The 23,133-nt window shown below is 47.1% G+C and overlaps 1 protein-coding gene across 6 annotated transcripts in view; it reads right to left on the bottom strand.

Annotated features, from left to right (window-relative positions):
- NELL1 (neural EGFL like 1) overlaps window positions 1-18,761 on the bottom strand; it is a 387,142-nt gene extending 368,381 nt beyond the window's left edge. For all 6 annotated transcript variants that reach the window (XM_029582536.1, XM_029582539.1, XM_029582538.1 and 3 more), the window contains exons 1-2: window positions 18,704-18,761; window positions 11,666-11,794 (exon numbers count right to left, since the gene is read on the bottom strand). In XM_029582536.1, coding sequence (XP_029438396.1) covers window positions 11,666-11,794; window positions 18,704-18,758 — 184 coding nt within the window. In that variant the 5' untranslated portion in view covers window positions 18,759-18,761. The remainder of the gene's footprint in view (window positions 1-11,665; window positions 11,795-18,703) is intronic.
- Between the last annotated feature and the right edge of the window lie 4,372 nt (window positions 18,762-23,133).

Raw genomic sequence — 23,133 nt, 5'->3', positions numbered from 1 at the left:
TGCTCCGAAACCTCCTCCCTCTGCACGAGAAACAGAAGTGACGCTGCTTATTGGACCTGTTGAGGGGGGGAGGGGGGTCTGCGATTCCTTGCAAACCATCGTGCTTCCAAGTTCACTCGCTGGCCGGGAGCCGCGCCATTTCCACCAGAGAGACTCGGGCCGCGGGGAAACGGTGCCCTGCCGTAGGAAAATTACAGACACGCTTCTGATTTTGCCGTGGGACGGAGCTGCGTCAACTGGCCTAAAACGTCAGCGGCGCTCTGCGGAATTAGGACACAAAAAAAAAAACCCGCTTCCTCGCCGCAAAGCTCCTGAGGTTTCCTTCACCCAACGCAGGACCTAGGGCCCTGGATCCACTAAGCTTGAACCCTGTAGACAAGAGAATGCTGGTGGGGGAGGGGTAGCCTTGATGAATCAGACCCTAAATGAATCATTCAAGCAAAGAAAAATGTGCAGGCCTGATATTTGTATCTCGCACTAGCTTTACGCAGGCTACCAGCGCTATACAAAAATGTATATTTGTTCTTTTTTTTTTTTTAATTTCATCTATTTTACCTCCGGTACCATTAGGCACCCAATATTATTTGTTGGTGCTTAATTTAAAACCTATAGCTTAAATTGCCTCAGGCAATTATAATTAATATAAATTAAGATTTCTTCAAAACGCTTTTACTATATTCTTACCTGGCCCAGTCCTGGACCACGCGCTGTACCGATAGATGAGGAAAGCGAATGCAAAGAAAACCATTCCAGAATTATTTGAAAGGCAGACCGAGGAATTTTTTTTAAATGCTATTTTCTTATACTATAATTATGAAAGGAAGCAGTACTTTCCTTATTTCATTCAAGCACACTCCACGACTCATGAATAAAATATGACAGGTCCAATGATATCCATTAGAACGGGTTCATCCATAACAGCCAACATGCTCTGGATACTAATAGCGCTGGCTCTCCTGTTCAGTCTCTCTCTCTCTCTCTCACACACACAAAAGTGGCATTGATTTAAATTTTTTTAACAACCAGGCACATGTCTTCTTTGCATTTTCTGCCTTAAGCAACAGCATAAGTTACAATGGTTTATTTTGTTCTTAAGGAATGCATTTGTATGCCATTAATGCCGCCACGTGATGGAAAGCCAGCCTACTGCAGGTGACAGGCAGGACCATTAAAAAAAAATTTTTAAAAACCACGTAGCATCCCTCATCAAGAGAAAAAAAAACTGCCAATATCTGAGACGGGAGGAGGGGAGAATTGTAATAAAGAGTTAATCTGAAAAATTTCATTTTGAATATCTTTCAGCTTGAAGAGGTAGAGCAGTACCTTGCAGAACCAGAAATATCCAGCCTCCCTTGCTAATGTAAGGTGCTGTCCTGAAATGCTAAAAGTACATGAAGGCCCAGAAGCCACATTATTCACATAACAACTCTGGAAGAGGCCCATTTCAGAAACCTGGTCCTTGGTTTCCTGTGCAGCACAATCTATGTGGGTGGGAGGGACCAAGAGAGAGATTATTGTAGATACTTTATGCTGGTTTCCAGACATTACATGAGCTTTTAACTCTACACAACTCAAGTCTTCAAATGTCATCCTTAAGGACGTCATCCATGTGCTACAACATCTTTTGATTATTTTCAAGATGTCGGACCGATAAAAAGATAGCGAACAGACAAAACCTCCAGCTTTCTCAGGGACTGTTACAGCCAGGAGAACTCTGCGCTAGAGTTGTGAGGAAGAGAAATCTTAATCATGTGCATCCGTTTACATTGCATCAACTGGCTTTTGTACCAAAAAGGAAAACCACCGGGACTTCTGCGACATGGAATCAAAATTTGGCACCCGAAGTGGGCTTTTGCTGTTGCTCAAGTTGAATCCACCTGCACTGTCAAATTTGGACTGCAGGTCACCGACAATGGAATCCTAAGTCACAGGAATGCGTTTCGGTTTTCATTTCTACATCTTCTCTCATCCGTACATGATGTGATGCAGCATAATACAACGTGACAAGATAGGTCAACATGGAAGGACACAGTGCGTCAGCATTAAGAAAAACACAGCTTTTTTTTCTGCATCCAGTCTCCCATTCTGCCAGTCAATCTCCTCTGAATCTTTGGCTGGTAAGTGTAATTAGCAAGCTGGATGCCCATGAAATGCAGTAAATGTTAAGCCCCATGGCTGGATCAGGGCAGCATGGCTTTCACATTTAATGTTCTTCCTCGATAATGTTTTCAGCTATTTTATTTGTTCAAATCTCCCCTTCTTTTAATAACAATATTTTACATTACCTGCAAACTAAAATACTCATCAGCTCAAACTGTAAAGACCGTCTGTAATGGATATGGGACATGGACCCTTAGTGCTGTGGAGCAGTTGACGCAGCCTGGAAAGCAAGCCCCCGAGGCCCATGCTGGCAGCTAGCGAATGCGCCCTGTAGTGGGATAATCTGGAGCTTCACCTTTACCAGTTTCCTCCTCCCGCAGGTTAGATCCTTGGATTCTGGTGGCCAGTAGGACTTAGGTCGGTCCCTAGGGCACCGGTGGTGACTAGAGACACACCAGAGACCAGGGAGACAGCAGGCTTATGAAAATCTGAGGTCGGTGCAGGCAGGAAGTAGTCAGGTCCAGAGCAGTAAGCCAAGGGAGACGTGGACTCATAGGAAACACTGAGGATGGAAATAAGGAAGACAAGCCGGATAAGGCTGGAAGGGAAGACAAGGCAAGGCAAGGCAAGGCAAAGCTGGATGAAGGAACAAGGAATAGGAACACTGGCAACACACACTACAGGGAACACAGGAGACCCGATGCTCAGGAGAGGTCTGGATGCCTGAAAGGCCCTTTTTAAGGGCTGAAGCCTTTGACGCCATCCAAGGGCACCATGATCCGTTTCCCGCTGCGGACCCTTTAAGTCAGGGCGGCTGGCACATGTGCGCACCAATGGAGAGGAGGGCCAGTGCGAGGATGGTGGCATTCGTGCCACACGGGCGAGGCCCGCTGTTGCAACATTTGGAAGCGAGGGTGCTGGCTTGCGGGGGACATCCCCCCGAGCTGGCAAATGTAACGCTGTCCACCCACTTCAGCTCCGTAAGTCAATGATTAGCCCCATAATCTTCTACTCTCCCATACAAAGGCCTTCTAGAGCGCAACAAATGGGCCTCCTCATGTCATTTTAAATAAAAACTGGTCAAGAACATAAATGAGACATTGTTCTACCTATCGTTAAGCCAACAAAATGTGTACTTTCAGACCCCCTATAAACAAAAAGCAGAACACAATGTACAAACACAACTCTTCCTACCTCATGCTCCGTCGTCACTCACAGGATTACAATAGTCATGATTGTCTGTTCGTGTACTCAAAAAGCATGAACATGAACCCTAAGGGAGATCAGTGACCTAACACAGCTATTACTGAGTTAGAGCATCACTAGGGCCCCTAACATCTTTCTAAACTGGATACACAGGCACCGACTCTGTGGGTACCGGAGCAGCCCTAATACCGTCTCCTGCACTTCCACGGGTCATGAGCAGAGAGGTCTGGGCTGCAGGAAACATTTCTGTCTCCTCTGCAGCTGCTGTTCTGCCCCCACCCCCCTCAGGCTATTGGCTGGCAAAGCAATGGCGCCAGAAGCAGCAGTACCGGAGATGCACACTTCACCTCCTGTCCACCGACACTGCAGGGCAGACACGAAGGAGGAAGGACTGGGAGAAGGAATGAGAAAGGGAAAGAGAAAAAAAACGTACGAAACATAAGAAATGCCATACTGGGTCAGACTAAAGGTCCATCAAGCCCAGCATCTGGTCTCCGACAGTGGCCAGAGGAGGTGCTGATAGAAGGGCTAGGAGGAGGTGTGTTTTATTTATTTTAAAAAATGTATATCCTACTTATACAATACCTGTTGTTCCAGGTGGATTGCAATTCTTAACACATTCATATAATCAATCATATAGCAAAAAAATAAAACAAGCTGGTCCAACATTGACAGATAAATTAAAACAATTCTTTGACTCTGTACCGCTCCATGGTGAGACAGCACCTTGAATACTGTGTTCAATTCTGGTCGCCGCATCTCAAAAAAGGTATAGTTGCGAGGGAGAAGGTACAGAGAAGGGCTACCAAAATGATAAAGGGGATGAGGAAAGGCTGAAGAGGTTAGGGCTGTTCAGCCTGGAGAAGAGACGGCTGAGGGGGGAAATGATAGAGGTCTTTAAGATCATGAGAGGTCTTGAATGAGTAGATGTGAATCGGTTATTTACACTTTCGGATAATAGAAGGACTAGGGGGCATTCCATGAAGTTAGCAAGTAGCACATATAAGACTAATCGGAGAAAATTATTTTTCACTCAACGCACAATTAAGCTCTGCAATTTGTTGCCAGAGGATGTGGTTAGTGCAGTTAGTGTAGCTGGGTTCAAAAAAGGTTTGGATAAGTTCTTGGAGAAGTCCATTAATGGCTATTAATCAATTATACTTAGGGAATGGCCACTACTATAAATTGCATCAGTAGCATGGAATATTCTTGGTGTTTGGGTAATTGCCAGGTTCTTGTGGCCTGATTTGGCCTCTGTTGGAAACAGGATGCTGGGCTTGATGGACCCTTGGTCTGACCCAGCATGGCATATCTTATGTTCTTATGACTCACCCAGGGCTCCTTTTCAAGTCTACTACTATCCATAATTAACATCAAATGCCTGTTTTAAAAGTAAAGTTTTCAACTTCTTTTTAAAACTTTTCATATCAGTTTCCAGCAGGGACTTGTGAAGCAGTTATACTGCAACCTCTGTGCCCCTGGACATCAATGCAGCTCTCTCAAAAAGGCGTTACAAGATCAACTGGGCCACAGACTTCTGCAAGCTGTGAGAAGGTTTGCGAGATGAGATGGGATCATGGGAGAGGGTAGAGGGTGGTGTTGAACTCATTTTTTGTTACTCTGGCTGAGGATGTATGTGGAGGTTGGGCTGTGTGGATTCAGACTAGTTTGAAGGCCACAGGCCAACCTCTGCGTGAAGTCATATTTACTGTTTTGCACGGTGAAATGCTTACAAACAGGCAAGAGTCTGTTTATTTTTAGTAGGTCTAGGATGAGAAAGCAACAATTTATACTAAAGCCTGAGAGAGAGTGAAGGCCACACAGCTGCGCCTGAGATTGATAAGAACTCAGAGGGAGGGAACATCGCTGCTTTTCCCAAGCACTTAGTGTATAAGGAGAAATAGCAGCTAGAGAGAGAGGGAGAGCGCGCATCCAGACGTGATAGCACAGGCTGAACCTTTGGAAACATGTCAGCTTTTTATATCCTGGGTAGCAATTGTTATTATCTACCATTACTTCTTCTGTATGGTCTGATTTTGTTTGTTCTGTCTTCCTATTGCTCAAATAAACTCACTTCCCTAAGTACCTGGAAGCGCGATGTGCTGACTCAAAGTCTGTCCGTGGCTATTTGACTGGGGATAATCTCCTGGGATCAAGCCCCCAGGTACAATCCCAGTAATGGTGGGTGTTTGGGTTGGGTAAGCCCCCGAGGTGCACGCAGGCGATGAGCCCTTCAGGCAGCCCCCAGTGTAGACCTCAGTGAGCAGAGCCCCCCAGGTCAGAGCCCCTGGGCAGAATGCCAGCGAGCAGGGTCTGAACCCAGAACAGGGGAGGAGGCAAGACAGGCGAAAGATGGAAGGAGGAGAGTGAAAGAAGCTGTGGAAAGGAGACTGCGGTAGAGATGGACATTTGAAGGAATGAGAACAAAAAAAAAAAAAAATGCCAAAGACACGAGAGGGAGATGGGAAAATACGTTTTTAAAAAGAGAAGGCCTGAGGAAGCAGAGAGGAAACCAGGAGAAGACCACCAAGGGCAAGGAAAGCCAGAAAGCAAGGTTGAAAAATGTATTTTAAGTTTGGTGAAGGTTTCTGTGCTTGCTGGGTTGGGTGGCAGGCAGGGGACACCTGCCTCTCTCTTCCAGCCCTGGGGTCAGCAGTTATTTACTGGAAGGATGGGAGGGGACAGGAGAGGTGCAGAGGTTGCTGTGCTACAACGCCTTGTGCTGGAAATCTCGATCCTGAGAAGGGGGGACGCCATTCCTCTTCTTCCCCTCCTCTAATCCACAGCAGAGAGCAGTAATAGGCCCGATGAGAGCCTCGGGCTGTGTAGGTCCAGAGAGGCAGCACAGCAGCTGCAGGAATAGGTGGCAGGAGAGGCACAGCAGCACCTTGGCAGGTCAAGGTCAAGGGGTGCATTGTCCCCCAAACTGTGTGTGTTTCATGGTTCGGGTACCCGGCTTCCCTCCTGGCTCAGCTACCAAAACTCGGTTCCCCCCTCTGTGCTCCGGGTGCACTTCCACAGCACCCCCTCCCGGTTTCCGACTCCCATCTCGGCTTCCCGGGCCGACCACTCACCCCCCCCCCCCCCCCCCCCCCGGTCTCTGCATCAGGAAGGGAGTCCGGCCGGCAAGCCACGGGAGGAGAACGAGTGTGGGGCTCCCACGCCCGGCACGTGATCCCTGGAGATTCCAGGCTGAGAGCAGGAAGCACCGCCTGCAAACCGTGGCCCCCAGGGCTGGGGGCGGGATCTGGGGCATGCAGGTGGAGGTGGAGCAGCTCAAATGAACTCTGCCCCCGGCCTGGAGTCCAGGGATGCAGGAAAAGGTGCTGCAGAGGCCGAGTTGATGCCTGTTACTGCCGGATCTCGGATATCAGTACCAGCTTTTGGAATAACTTATTAGAATTCCAGGGGAGGTTAAATGTGCGAAATTTACTTTAGCAAGAATGAGTCACTTGTCAAATTAAAATGCATTTTCCCCAAAAAAAAATAAGTGGCAGACAACGCATTTAAGAGCTCGAGGTTACGCTGCATTCTGGCGTCACCTTCCAGAGGTGCACGACTGACCTGAGCGGTCAGGTAAAGTCTGCAGGACAAAGCTCGGTCTCCTTCGCACAGCTGAAAGAAAGGTTCACCAGGAGACCAAATTACCCCCTGGACAAAATGAATCACCTGCAACACCAAACGGCTCCGCAGCATTAAGGAAGAATTCTCCCGCCTGCTCTGCAGGTCAGAGTCCAATTAAAACTGATGTATCACCCACCCGCAGAATAAACCTCGGCACCCAAAGGAGACATACCAAGGGCAGCAGCTTTATTTTATACATCATTTTATTATTTTGGGTTGGGTTTGGGGGTTTTTTTTATACTTTTTGAGTCCCCTGCACTGTCTGGGCACCCAAATAATAGATTTATCTGCAGCAGAGCGGGCTGACTGTGCACCAGGAGTCCCACTTAAAATGCTCTCCTTGCAACTCTCAAACATCGCGGGCCCAGCTCCGCGCCGCCCTGGCCCGTAAAACTGTAAAAAGAAAGCTGGGGAGCAGCTGGGGGCAAAAAGGTGAATTAAAAGAAATTCCGAAAACGGCAGCTACCTGCCCCCCCCCCCTCAGGCTAATTTTAAAAAACGAGCGCGCGCGTGCCCACGCGCCTGCGGATTGGCGCGCGAGCGGAGGTTCGCCGGAATTCTAAATCGCGCGCGCACTTGCGCGTGTACGACTTAAAATACGCCCTGTACCGCGCGGAAGCAATCGCTCGAGCAGTCCCACTGCGCGCATCTTCCACAGGACGTTGCCGGGTTGAAGGCGCGTAACTAGGCGGATTTTATAACGCGCTCGCGCGAGGGACATTCCCCCAGTTAGTCCCACCAGTTTGCTCAGTCAATATCGAGGTCTTCCAGACCCCTCTTGTTCTTCATCCTGCACAGCCCCCCCCCCCCAGTTGACCCGACCCCCCACCCTGTCCTGTAAACCCTAAAACCCGAGATCTCCACACTTGACCCTCATCTGGCGCAGCAGTAAAGTTACGCGGATAACAAGCCGCACGCGACGGGGCCTCTGCTTTCAAAATGCGGAGTTACCCGCATAAGTGTTGTCCCCGCCCCTTATTTTGGGCGCACGCACGAGCACACATGCGCGTAAATCGCGGCTTTTAAAATCCGCGTTGCTCGCCCGCGGCCCATATGGACACACACGTGTGGGTATTTTTTATCACGTGCAACGTTTTTAAAAAAATCGACCTCTTAGTCCTCACCCACAGGTCCCTTTTCCCCCTCGTTTTAAGAAAAAAAAAGGGAGGAGGACAGAGAGAGAGCGATCGAATCTTTATCGTATCCCAAAGCACGAGCAGAGCAGCGCCAGTCGCGCGGGACCCACGGCGCACATCCCTGCAATCCGCGGCCAGAGGTGGCAAAACGCACAGTGCCGTTCACGCCGGGTGAGATGATAACCGGTTAAGCGTCACATTTCGTTAACTCACGGCGGGCAAACGTTTGCCATTCTAAGAAGAGGGGCCCATTAGCAAGACGAACTGCAGCGTGGATTCGCCGCGGAGCCTCCCGGTTTTCGTTGCACACCTCGGGGAGGCACAGGAGGGAAATGAATGAGAGGAGAGGGCGCTGAGCTTGTGCCACTGCAGAAGGGGGAGGGGTCACACCCATACCCAGCGAGGGTCTCATGGCCCTCTCTAAAACAGCCACTAAATTACCTTCTTGTGCGTATCAGAGAAAGTTCTACGCCTTGCATGAAACAGAATATTGGAGACCCTGAGAAGTTTGACAGAGGCAGGAAGAGAGATTGCTCAAGGCAATTCTTCTGCCCTAGTTCTAAGCTAGGTTTAATTTTTTTTTTACTGTCCTATATTGCACATTCACATAAGCCCGAGTAACCGGCTGTGAAAAGCCACTGCGACATCAATTAGTTCGGCAAAGCCTCAATCAGAAATGAAGCTATTTTAAACTAATGAGGGCACCATACCCTGCCACGCTGTGAGCGCACGTAAGCATCTGCAGCCTCATCCGCTCAAAGCCGAACACCACCCCCAAGGCAGAAGGCCTGGCAACAGCTTTCCAGATGAGCCTCAGCACCAAACCTGTGGCAGTTCAACCTGGCCAAGATCACCGTTCGTAAAAAGAGTTTTAGATGAACAAACGATAACATTTTTTCTGGAATGCCAGGGTACAGAACACTGGATTTATTTATTGTATTTAAGATACGTATATTCAGCCCATAATAATAATTCAATCATTCAAGGTGGATTACAGAATAGACAATGAAATACGTTTTAATATGAACATACATCAGCACTAAAGCACAAATACTAAATAAAAATGGCAAACACACACAAGCAATAAAAAGAAAAGTGAAAAACAAAAACAATAGAAGCCAACGGCATCACGCAAATCTAGTTAATTAAATCTGGAAAGGCTTCCAGGTAAAGAACAAATTTTAGGTTCACAGCTTTACAGTAGCTGCATCTACGCTTCTACCAGCACTGAACCCCAAAAGTCATAACCTTACAACATGCCAGACAATACCGCATCTACAGGGACCTGTGTTCCCAATTTTCATTTGATTTTCCCTAGGAATTTCAGTGTTAGAACAAAAAAATAAAACTCAGTGGAAAAAAAAATCAATGAAAAACTCACCTTTCCACCAATTTTTTTTCTAGCATTGAAATTCCCATGAAGAGTCAAATAAAAACTGAAAATAAATGAAGGTCCCTACGCATCTGTTGTAGAAGAATGGTTATCAAGTTAGGTGTGAAATGTGCCCAGTCATGAAGCAGTTGATCAAACAGGGCTCACCATACAAATTTTTCTTAAAACTATGTTGCAATAAACCCAGTGTCAGGGGCAGCAGAAGTCATGCCACCTCAGTATGGGCTACCAGAATGGTGCACAGTCAGTCAGTTATCCCTTCTCTGAACTGGTGGCCTTGATCCATCTCTTCTTCATATCCACTACTTGCTTAAGATTCAAGCAGAGGGTCTGAGCTTATGAGCTGAGGGCAGTCCTTATGGCTGTACAACATGGCGGGGTTAACACCCAGCTCCCTGACCACAGTGGGGACATGAGGATGAAACGACCAATGTCACAGCAGGAGGATTATGCCTTCTGATGAATGCAGAGCCCTTTGCTAGACTGCCTCTGCATTTCTGGCATCCAAAGGAGGTCTCACCAATGCCTTGGGCAGAGTTATTCTACCTCTCCCCATGCACCCTCGCATTAATCTGGCTCTGCCCACTGCCCTGGTCATGCTGTTGAGATCAGACAAGAGGAAGACCATAGGGTGATCCGGTTTGGTGCACATGAATATCTCATCCACTCATGACCTAATAAAGGGGTACATTTCAAATACTTGCATGCCTTTTAAACACAAAACAAGGGTCAAATCTGCTTAAATCAGCGCTATCCAGCTGGAATTGTAATCAGTGGAAAGTATTACGCACGTCCACAGTATAAAAAGGAAGAGTTCGGAGGCGGAGGACGTTACAGATGCATGGTTGGAAATTACAAACATATAGGTGATAATCAAAAATGTATGTAGATAGGGCTTGCACATAAAATTTACACCATCATTTAACACCATGACGTTTAGCCGTGATACAAGTGATATTCAAACATAACATAAATGGCCACCTTGCATCTGGGATTTGTGCAAACTACATAGGAGGTGAGTAGAGTGCCAGTTAAGCATCCTACTGGAAATTTACGAATCCCTTTCCCCCTTTTCCTTCAGGACCAAGACAGTGCAGGTCATCCACAAAGGCTTCTGTTTTCAAAGAGTTGAAGCACAGGCACCCAGCACACACGGGTAAGGCGCCAAGATGGGCCAAGGTTAAACTAACCAGAATGCTGTCCCATTTCATACAAGAGGTCGCTACTTCTGATGGCCATGAGGAGGAGAGCAGGGCTACAAGTCCAAGTAAGTAATGGGAGAGGAATTAGAAATGGATCTGCCAGTGACTGATGAATGAGCCCTGTTGCTAACCTCAATACAAGGATTTCTAAGTGGATAGTTGATATTTGCTAAACATAAGGGGATAGACATGCAAAAGAAGCTGAGCACCTAAACTGGGTGCTATTTTTAGCCAAACTTAGGAGCCTAGGTTTTCAGCTGAAAATTCACATACACTTAGATTCCTAAAAGTTATGCACTTAAATTGAGGCCTGTTATTTGTTTGCCTAGATTTAAACTCCTAAATTAGATGCCCAATTCTGAAAATCCATCCTAAGCTCCTAACTTTGTCCTCATAATCACACACATTTTAGGTCCTAAATTTAGGATCCTAATGAAACTAGGAGCCTAAATTCAGGCACTCAGCCCTAGCAAATTTTCAAAAGGGCCAATTTAGAGGCCTAAACTCTTTGAAAATTGGCCCCAAGAGTAAAAAGTATGGGATATGTCAGGAGCATTATATTAAAGTTGACTTAAAGTACACCAAGCTATTCCATATAACATTCATAAGAACATAAGAACATAAGAAATTGCCATGCTGGGTCAGACCAAGGGTCCATCAAGCCCAGCATCCTGTTTCCAACAGAGGCCAAAAACCAGGCCACAAGAACCTGGCAAGTACCCAAACACTAAGAAGGGTCAGTTGAATATACATAGCAAAATTAAATATAAAAAAAAAAAATCAATAGTCCAGAATCATTTAGAACATCCATTAAATGCAATGAAATTACCAATAAGACATGGAAGAGCACTGTTATTTAACGATGATGTGCATTATGAGTCTACTCTGGCTCTCCTGATATTTTTCCACTTGTGTGTTCTTTGTCCAAGAAAGAACACCACAGTAAATCAAATTCCTTCCTGGCGGGTCAGTGAGAGCAGGTTAAATAAATCAGCCAGACTAACCTTGAAATAAAAACGCCTTGCTGGCGTTGTGAAGCCCTGATACCCGAGTAACTCCAGCACTGCTGTTCACCAGGCCCAGCTCTTGGATAACATCTATTTGTAAGTCCGGGTCCATCCCGAATCCTAGGACTGAGAAATGAAAAGAAAGAAATCATTTAGCAGGGCTGGTTTCCAAGCCAGAACTTAAAATAATACAAAACAGACGAAGACACTTATGCAATGTTATGTTTCTGGAACGCACTGAAGTTGTTTAATTCATAATGTCAAAGCCTCAAACAGATGCATGAAAGGGCACGAGCCATAACGCAGATGCACCGACATCCTGTTCCACTCATAGCAAACTAATTTGTAATGCACTTCTCTTGCACTCCCTCCTCTGAATATCCCTCAACCTCAGGGAAAAACCTATTTGTATTCAAAAAAGTTCCTTTATCAACAAGGGAAAAAAAATCCTATGACGAGAAAAGAACAAGTGTTACCTTTGAACGTTACGTACAACTTTCTGGTGGTTTGATCAACTCAAGAGAAGAAGGAAGAGGCAGATTATAAAAAGTAATTAATAATAATAATGAGTAAACAAAGCACTTTGTGCATGTATGTAGATAATTCTTCCCAGTTTTTGAGTTACTTTTGAGACTTGCAGACATAGAAATTGGAAGTATTTTTCTTTATCCAAAACATTTTGTTGGCAGGTGATATGAACAGAATGTATTCTGACGTTCATCTGATTTACTACTGCAGAGATAGATTGCATTTCTGCGGAAATGCATTTGTGCAGTACTCAGAAGGGTTACATCAAACAGGATCAAAATTGCTGCCTGGGATTAGAGAGCTCACATGTCCTTTCAGCAGACAAAGCCCCTTTATTGTTTCCAAATAGATCCATCTGTGACTCAGACGCATGTAAAGAGACAGTGCATAACAGCCACTGCCAATACTCACCCATCATGATTTATGCTTAACCTTGGGAGGTCGATGTGTCCCCGAAACACACAGGAACGAGGAAGGTCTGCTCTGCCCGAGCTCCCAGCGCTCCCCACAGCTCACAGTCTCATGCAACAGTTCACGACTGCACGGTTACTACTGCTGTACCGGTCACTTCTATAGTACCTGATCTGTCACAGCTGTCGCCCCCCCGAAAAGCAACATGGGAAACTCTGCCAAGTTCTGAAAGGTCTGAAACTCTAGAGGGCCCAGCCAGGACAATGCTTAATTAGTCCCAGGATCGACTGTGGGTTTTTTTTTTGATGAGATCATATTTTTTTTGTAAGGATGACATGGAGATAGGCAGCTGCATCTCTGGCATTAGGCAGTGGATGTGCTACTAACTTGAGAGGTCTCGCCATTGCATCTAGGAGCACCATGCCCGTAACAGCCAAGCAGGGATGTCAAAAAAGCTTCCAAGTTTGCACAGTGGGCAGGGACTTATGGCATCACAGCTCAGCGGCCGATAGCGCACAATGCAGTCTGAACACATGACATTTTGCGTGCCAAAAGGAGGTTCACTAAACTTGTGCAACATCAGTTAATGAACTGAAAAATCATGCAAATGAGGCTCCTTAGCAATTCTGCATGAGCAAACATTTTGCCCGCACAATTTCACTAAAGAGAATTTTTTTTTTTTTGCATAACTTAACTGCACCCCAAAGAGGTGCACTGAGCCTTGGGTGGGGGAGGAGGAACGTTTCCAAAAAAACATCCTCTCTCCTCCTTCCTCCCCCCCCCCCCCCCCCATCTACTTATTCCCACTTCCTGATGGCGCTCGGCCATCCTCTCTCGCATCTCATTTGCTGTTTTCCCCACTGCGTAACCACGTTTCATAATTTGACTGCCAAGCACTTTGGATAAAGGCACCCGAGGTTTAATGCTCGTAGCAGAGCATTTCTTAGGGCAAAGGCAAGAAGCAGGCACTTAAAAAGAATTTGCAAATGCCTCACTAGGTTTTATTCTCGCAAGGCAAGCTCCGGGTTCACGTGGCCCTGGTGTTCCATGTAGAAGTCAAGCACTGCCCTGGCTGGGGAGGGAGGGGGATGAGAAGCAGGGTGCGGCACTAGCCACTGGGCCACCAGCAGAGCTCTTCGTAACAAAGTTCAGCGGGATCCAAATTCATGACCCAACGTATTCAATCAGAAACGATTTAAAAATAAAAAAAAAATGTGCCAGAAAGATTTCCCTATAGAAACCATATCATTCTGCAGAGCAGAGCTGGGCTGATTTTGTGTATCACCGAACACTGAATGAAATAACCAGATACAGATAGCTTGAGCGAGGGGAAGAGAGCCATGCAGCATTTGACATCAGTCTCCGGGGGTGTGGTATTTATCTTTTTTTTAATAGTATATCAAAATCAGCTTAAAAAGAAACCTGCAGCTGGGAGCAGGAGTTACCCTACCCAAGAGCATACCCAGGGATCATAACCCATCCCTTGCAACCAGGCACGCTCCCTTATGGACTGGTTGGTGACTAGGACAGCGAGCCGTGCACACGCGTATGGAGATCTGGGTGGCTCTCCTACGAGCCTGCTTCTCGGGCTCCGTGCAGACACTTAATAACCTCCACTTTAATGAATTATTAATAAATAGCAGTGCGGTAGTTTCACTTTAATAACCGAGCTGCCTCACTCCCCCCCCCCCCCCCCCCCCCTGATCCTCCCAGCCTCCTTCTCAGATAGCTGGATGGGGAATTCTTCACAGACAGAAGGAAGATCTATGCTATTTATAGCCATGTCATATGCTTTCTACTACAGGCACAACCAGCACTGAATAATCTCTCTCTTTACAGCCAAAATAATTGATGGCCTTTTGCTTGTTTTTAAAACTGTAGCAAGCCACATTTACATATATGGTAACCAAAAAAAAAAAAATGAAAAAAGCGCAAAATCTTTAATAAAATCCAACTTCGGAGCAGGCAGCTGCAGTTCCTGTTTCTTTGCTTTCATCACACAGATCTAAGGGTCTTTGAAAGCAAAATAAGTGTGTGACCTTTGGCAAGTTGAGTATAAAAACAGCCAGCCTCATTTCTCCAGCTTGCTTTTGTATGTTGGCAGTGCTGCTACACAGGCATTCATTTTAGGAGACCCACGGACTGAAGCCCATAGCACTGGCCACCTGACTGAGAAATAAGAAAAGGTCCACCGCCCTTGGCAGCTTTCCCTGCTGGGATCAAAGCTTCTTTGCACTACCAGCTTCCATCACCGTAGCCCGAGGGCATGACCCCCCTCTTCTCTTTGTCCGTCTACTTCAGCTCTCTCTCTGCATCCCCAGCGTTCGCTGCCTGGTTGAAGGCTGCGGATAAGGGATCCCGTGCTCCACCCCCCAGCCTGCTCATTCACGCCTGCCTTCCGTGCTCTTCCCGTCACTAAGGTCCCTTTGTGTCTGCCACAGGCCTGCTGGAATTCTGCTCCTATCTCCTCATCCAGAAATCTGCTCTGGGTCTCTCTCTCACATTCCTTTTCAGCTTCATAAGGTGACCCCCCCTTCTCCCTCAGCTTCTCTTTCTATGGAAAATGTTACTTTCGAAGACCTGATAATATTTGAACGCTTCTATTGAAATCGCTCCACTTTCCTTCCTGTCTTCTAGAAAGTGCATCCCTAGATCTCTCTACGTATCCTTTCAACTGCTTCCACCTGGCCATAAATACTCCAGGAGTGGTATCAGCACAGACCTGCACAAAGGAAATGTGGGTTTCCCTCTTCCTACTAGCAACCCCTCTCTTCATCCATGCCAGCGTACTATTTGGCTTTCCAGCTGATTTGTCGCGCTGACTGACTACCATCAGGATTTTTTAAAATTATTATTATTAAAAAGGTACCAAATCCTTGAGCATTCTTCCGAAGTTATCTGCCAGCAAGTCTGCTCTTTTGCAGGACTGGGCCTAGCCCTGATTCTGGTGGCACCCTGCTAGTCACTTTTCCTTCACTAGAGTGGAGCCCACTGGCCACCGCTCTCTGAATCCTGTGGCTTAACTAACGTCTCATCCAGTTTATAGTCTGTTTTCCAAGTCCCATGCTATCTTCTTTGTGAAACATTGTCAAAGGCTTTACTGAAATCCAGATAGGCCACATCTACTGCATCAACCTCTGGTCATATCAAAGAATTAATGTTTCTTGGTCAAGATATTCAAGTTTCTTTGAAAGCGTGTTGCCTGAGTGATGTCAACATATTGCACTATTACATCATTCGGTAATGTGGCCATTAGTGATGTCAGACTGAGGCTTTCCTATTCTTATTGTTCCCACCTCTGTGGAGTAAGAATATATAAACTCTTCTCCAGCAACTGGACTGGCAGTGTAGAATAAGAGAAATCCACTTCAGTTCTCCCATTCACTATTTACAGTGTGACCTTAGATTAATCACTAAATTCCCTCTTCCCCTTTTTCAAACTCAGATTCCAGATTCTATAGGGAAGGAACATTTTCTTGTCTAGGGCCATGTACTTTGGTGGCACTGTGGAAATAATAAATATCGTGAGTCTCTTACGAGTTATATCATCTGTCTGAAGGAAACCTTCAAAACATATTTGGTTGCAGGCACCGATCTAAATATCAATTCCCGCTGCAACCCTTCTGTCTACAGTGAAGCTCTTATCACATTTTGCAAACTTGACGATATAAAACGAACATCATTATTTGGAAGAATTCTACCTCACCTTCAGGAAAAAAAAAAAAAAAAAGCTAAGGCTTGGTTATTCGGCCAGGCCTTCCCCCACTGAATTGTGATAAAACTGTGACAAGGACAGTGAAGGAAGTCACCCTTCTCTCTTCCTGGAAGTTATTCATGAGACCATGTTGTCATCTCTCTCCCATTGCACTAGATCCCTGCCCTCCTATTACTTCTGCACTACTGTATCCCATTTACCTTGTTCCTCTAATCTGTCTAATGGACTTGTACCACTGTCATTCCTTCTTCTGCCCCAAATGACCAATTCAGTCTCCCTGTACCTCCAATGTTTTCTGTACATGCAGGCCTTCATGTTCCCTATGCTGATTTAACTTGGATTGTAATCCACCTTGAGACTAGCTTGGAAAAGGCAGAATATCAATTGCTTATCAATATATAGGTTTGATTGTTTTGTTTTTGAGCACAATGATTTGAATTTGTCATCTCAGAGAGGCAAGGGGGGGGGAACACATCTGGATTCCTATTACTACAGTAACAAAAATTGTTAGTGCTGAGGAAATTCATAGGGAGAATGACTAGAAAACATCCAACTGGTCTCTGTCCTCTACAGGAAAGCAAATAACAAGTATGAAACTCACCAAACACAGAGAGTTTGACAAAAAAAAACTGTCTTTCTGAAAAAAGAAACGTAGCTTCAAGCTTTTCATGAAAAGGGCATCAGAGCAGTAACCTGGGAGGGATTCTATAGCACCAGGTAATTAAGGACAGCACCCTCCCTGAGCTGGTACGCACTCAGTCCTGTATCTACCCAGTGCTACAGTTGCCTACTCAATGCAAACATTGTTTCTCTCTCTTCCAGTGATTTTTTACAACTAGGTGCCAAGGATGGAGTCTCGGAGGCACTAAGCTGAGCTACCACCAATGCATTCAGAGACGTATATTAAATAGAAATATGCCATCGACTTCACAATATCACCATCGTGCCTCTGGACCCATGAAGCTAAGTGCTAGCTAGTTTTGGCCCATTTAGGCTCCTGTCTATTGTGTTAAGAACCTGAGCGGTCTTAGTGCCATAGGCTCCTTAGGCTAGGAGTGAAGAAGCAGCCTAGTGGTTAGTGCAGTGGCTACGAACCAGGAGACCAGCGTTCGAGTCCTGCTGTCGCGCCTTGTGACCTTGGGCAAGTCACTTTACCCTCCATTGCCCCAGGTACAAAAACTTAGAGTGTAAGCCCTCTGGGGATAGGGAAATACCTACGGTCCCTGAATGTAATCCACTTTGAAGCACTGAAAAAAGTGCTAAAAGTGAAATATAAAGCTAAATAAATATGACTAGTATAAAGCATTACAGCCTCTTTTAAAGAACTCCCCCAACCTCAGAAATGGACCTACATGAATGAGTAAGATAAACCCAGCAAGCCCCTCGGAAGTTAAACCTGTAAGGCAGGTCCAACAGAATCCCCAGTGCAACATGTTTCTGCTGCACTAGGGAGTGCAGGTGAAGTCTGCTCACCAGATGTTCTCACCATGAAAGCAAATTATTACCCATCAAGGCATCACATCTGAGCCCCCAAGGGAGAACCTGGTCTGACCTCAACCCATAATTATCGAGCTGCATGCTCTTCCTTCGGCTGTTTCACTGCAGAAACCCAAATGTAATCACCAAATTCCTTTTCCAAGTGGGGGGAGGGAGGAGGCCAAAATATTAGGCATTTGATGCAATGTGTTTTGCAAAATGCTTGGTCAGTTATGGCTTAAAATAAGGATGCTAGATGCTCAATTAATCGGCAGCCCTTGTTACAGAGTAGGGAATTTAATAAATGAAATACTTCGTGCCACACTCGCTAGACTGATTCTATTCAATGATTTGTCGTCATGTAAATCAGTGTAAAAGCCGGAACATTATTATCTTTAGAGAGTTTTAGAAAAGTCACACGGGTTAGAAGGCAGCCTCCTAGCATAAGATTTCATTACAGCCACGATCATGGTCGCTTTAAGTATTCATTTCGTTTCCGTTTCCCAGTTTTAATATATATTAAGTACGTAGTACATTTAACTGGTGGTGAATTTGCACACCGATCAGCAGGCAGCATCGTTTGCTCACCACCAAGAGCCTTCCCCTACGGAGCTCCAAAGACAGCAGAGCTCACTACAATCAGTACAAAAAAATAAAGCAAGGCGCAGGGCGAAAATCGTTTCAGTATTACGCTCGGGCATGGGGGGCTGCCAGCTTGACTCTTTCACAGAAGGCAAGAGTCAGGCGAGCCCCAGCAGCCGGCGATCGGCGGCAGGGAGCGCAACAAAGCACCTGTGCGCGCAGCTCCGATTTTCCGCCTCCTTCGGACGGGCAAGAGAGAGAGAGCCAACAAATTCAGCCCCTCGCTTTCACGGGCAAACTTTCCCCCAGCCCCCCCTGCTCACCTGCCCTGGCCGCGGCCACGCAAGCCCCCAGCAGCAGCAGCAGAAGGGCGTCCATGGGTGCCGGTCTCCCGTGCGGGCGCGCTGACAGCTCCGGAGCAGCCCCGGTCCTCTCTCTCTCTCTCTCCCCCTCCTCCCGAGGCGCGGGCCCCCCTGCTTCCCGGGGGGGGGGGGCAGCCGGCGGCGAGAGCTGGCTTCAGCAGCCCGGGGCGGATCGGGCGCTCCCCATGCGAGGCGGCTTCCAGCAGCCCCCCACGCCGGCCGGGGGGGGGGGGTCCTTCTCTGCCTCTTTGTGCAAAAAAAGTCCGGCTGGCTGGGAAACACAATCGCAGGCTCCGGATCCGTCGGCGCCCGGGCTCAGCCTCTACCCAGAGCAATCCACTTGGCAGTGAACTCCATGGCCGCCGCCGTCCCCGGGCTCTGGAAGGGCTTTTCCCGGGCTGCGAGCCTGGGGCGCGCGCACCATCGCCCAGCCCTCGCGCCTCTCACTGCTGCCAAGCGGAGCCCTTCCAGCCTCGCGCGCTCTGCCTCGCGCCCCCTGACGTCACGGGCGAGGCGGCCGGGCTCCGCCGACGTCACCGGCAGGGGGCGCAGGCGCAGCGTCCCGGAGCTGCTCCGACGCCGGACGCCCCCCTTCCGCCAGAGCATGGCCCCTTTGCTTCGCCAGCCCGGGCTTCCGGGGCTCTGCATCGCAAGCCGGGATGGCCCCATCGAGGACTCGCCGGGACCCCTAGCAGAACCTCCCTTTTACGCCCCATTCTGGGCCATGCTGTCCCGATGTAACGTTTTGTGCGCACGGTGGGATGCATCATCAGGCTATGAAGCTCATTCTGACGTAATGTACCTGTGATGTCATTACCTGATGAACGCACTGAGGACTGACATTTAAAAGCTAGGACTTTACAGTAACTACAATTCATCTCGGTGATGCAGACCTCCGATTTGTTTATTGGGGCACCGGGGCACTTCACGTTTTCCTCCCAACTCTCCCCCCAAAAAAGTTCTTGGCTTGTTTCCGTGCAGCACATCCAACAGTCGCCTACTTTTGAAAGATGTCACCCCATAGGGGTTTCAGGAGAAGACGTGTGATTGAGAAAAACTTACTTTTCATGTTCAGGGGCACACAAAAAAAAAGCTTGGTAGATGTTATCCCGAAACGCAAGCCACACTTTGCAGTCTCCTGGCATGCATTTTATCTTGTTTCCTTGTTTGTCCTGGGCTGTCCATGTTTAGTTTATTTTTATTTCCTTTTGCTTGGTTGTCTTTATAAATAAAAAAGGTTTTAAACAAATACAGAGTTTGCAAGCTGACTGCATAATGTAAACTATGTAGCACGCGATTCTTAGTCTCTTTCCAGAAACGAGCCTTGATTCTTGGAACGAGTGGTCCTGATTTCTGCCGGAATAAGGAGGTGTGCCCCAGGACATGTATTCAGTCCTACAGAGGTAGGGATATTGTTTGGATTTCAGATGTGCCCGTAGCTTGTGCTCCACTGCCGTTTGTGGGTCACAACACTGTGGTGTCATTTTGACAAGGGCGTTACTTCTGAAAGAGGGCAATAAATCCTGTTGCTTGCATTCTGACATGTCACAACTTTCCCCTGACATTGAGCAGCCAGGATTCCAACTTTAAACATCCAAGCACACTGCTCGGCCTCCACCGCGAACACCCTTGAAGCACCCTTACACTGTGAAAGACTCTGCCTCTCCAAAATCTATCATGCTTTCATGTTCCTATCTCGGGAATTCAATCTACACTTCTAGCCATACATTATAAATGTATCAGCAGCAAGGCACACATGCTGCTAGGAAGAGAAAAAAGCCATGAATTTAGCAGGACACCTGAGACCCAGCATCTGATTCACTGGGGACAAATGTTTCAAAATGAGAAGCAAAATATACTGTGATCATCCAAAGGATGACAAATGTTTCCAGCTCAGTGCACACTACCACTTACATGAGCGCTCCTATAGCTGTTTCTCCTTTTACCTACAGGACCATTTTCTGATTTTCAGTGAAGTCCAGACATAGGGAAACCTGTGACTTTGGGAGGGGGGGGGGTCCTCGTCTTCTACCTTTACTGTGGGTCAGCCTTGCAGGAATTTATTTATTTATTTAGTGATTTTTGTATCCAATCCCCTCTTAAACCTATCCATGGATGTTGCCAGAATAGTTTCTTCTGAAAGCATCTTGCCTTTGGATTCGTTCCTTTGGTTTGCCTCTTAATTCACCTTCACTGGGAGGGTGACAAGCTCATCGCAAAACAATTGCCCTCCTAGCCACATCACTCAGCTCCTTGAGCGTCAATGGCTTCAGCAAATGTCTTCCTTTCATTTATCACTTCTGCACAATGTGTTGTTATTACACTTAAGCATTGAAGGTTACAAACCTCTTTCTTGGTGGCAGGATAGGTTGAAAGTTACACTTCTGAGATAAAGACACCCACTGTCCTGTTTATTTCTCTAGAGATCAGTTGTTACCAGCAAGATCCATGATCCTTGAACATATTTGTACAATTCAGTCCTGTCTCCTTATTAAAAGGTAAATTTTAAGACCCGCGCGCCGCCGTTCATGTGCACGCAGTTTCCGGTGTGCGCGCGCACAGACGCGCTGATTTTACAACAAGGGCACACCGAAGTGCAGCTGTTCTAAAATCTGCTACCTGCATGCACGGGCGCCCGATTTTATATCAGTGCATGCATGTGCGCGCAAATGCTGACGCGCGCATAGGGGTAGATTTTCAAAAACCGCGAATAGGCGTACTTTTGTTGGCGCTCCAGGCGCCAACAAAAGTACGCTGGATTTCAGTAGATACGCGCGTATCTACTGAAATCCGGGATCGGCGCGCGCAAGGCTATTGATTTTGTATAGCCGGCACACGCCGAGCCGCGCAGCCTACCCCCGTTCCCTCCGAGGCCGCTCTGAAATCGGAGCGGCCTCGGAGGGAATCCTCTAACGCCCTCCCCTCACCTTCCCCTCCCTTCCTCTACCTAACCCACCCGCCCGGCCCTGTCTAAACCCCCCCCCCCCTTACCTTTGTTGGGGGATTTACGCCTCCCGGAGGGAGAAGTAAATCCCCGCGCGCCAGCGGACCGCTAGCGCGTCGGGACGCGATCTGGGGGCGGGTCCGGAGGGCACGGCCACGCCCCGGGCTGTAGCCACGCCCCCGGGCCCGCCCCCGGAATGCTCCCGACACGCCCCGAAAACGCCGCGCGGTTCGGGCCCGCCCCCCCCCGACACGCCCCCTCCGAAAACCCCGGGACTTACGCGAGTCCCGGGGCTCTGCGCGCGCCGGTAAGCCTATGTAAAATAGGCTTACCGGCGCGCAGGGCCCTGCTCGCCTAAATCCGCCCGGATTTGGGTGGATTTAGGCGAGCAGGGCTCTTAAAATCCGCCCATAAGGGGGGGGAATGTTTACATCATGCACGGGGCGACAGACTGGGCTTTTTCCCTGTTCCCTCCCAATCCGCTCCAATAAAGGAGCAGACTGCTAAGGAACTGCCTAAACCCCTTACCTAACCTGCCTCCCTTTTCCCCTATCTGCCCCGACCCCTAAAACCCTGCTAACTTTTTTTTTTTTTGTTTTAAAACTTACCTGCTCTCCGGAGCAGTAGCGGGTTGCACGCGCTGGTCGGCTGCCGGCGAGCACTTCAGCGAGACGGTGCCAAATTGTAGGACTAACTGATATTTGAAAATGCATGCAGCACAAATGTTGCTTAAGGAAGCTGTTCCATTATAAACCCCCGTGAAATCCACTGTTCAGTGCCTAGGTTATCATATTAAAGAGACTGTAGAGTATTCAGACATGCACTGGAAGTTCACCCCTGTAACATGCCCCCATGGGATTTATAAAGACTTTGTATCACCAGCATCTCTGCATAAAGATATTTTTGGACTTTTACCCTTTTGAACATCTGATGCTAGCCAATCCTTTTCTATATTGTATTATTTTATATAATTGTGAAAAGTTAATAAATAGATGTTTTTGTTATTTTTGTGCTAATCCCTAAGGTGTTCCTATTCTTCTTCTCTCTCTCTCTCTCTGGATCTATACATTTTCCACCAAGATCACTGCTATTTTAAGATTTTAGACTATAAACTCTTCAATGTAAAGGAAGGATTTAATGAGATACAGTCACTGGCATGTGTCAAGTGAATATCTGCATGAAAGGCAGAACTGACACATTTATCCTGGAATACAGTTAGGGTCTATTTATTTATTTAAAACATTTCTTACTTGCTTAAAATCAAGTACGACTCAAAGCAAGGAACAATTCCAAAAAGGGTAATATTATTATAAATACAAGCAAAATAATTTTCTCAGATGCAAAGTTCCTGAAATTGGTATGAACAAAGTTTAAACATCATACAACAGCCAATGAAAAGGTAATTTTAAAAAAAAGCACCAAAGCAACAATACCCCAATAGAATCAA

Source organism: Rhinatrema bivittatum, chromosome 17 (assembly GCF_901001135.1).
Source record: "Rhinatrema bivittatum chromosome 17, aRhiBiv1.1, whole genome shotgun sequence".
In the NCBI taxonomy this organism is placed as follows: Eukaryota; Metazoa; Chordata; class Amphibia; order Gymnophiona; family Rhinatrematidae; genus Rhinatrema; species Rhinatrema bivittatum.
Note: the sequence above shows the minus strand (reverse complement) of the source record. Positions and strands in the feature narration are given on the sequence as shown.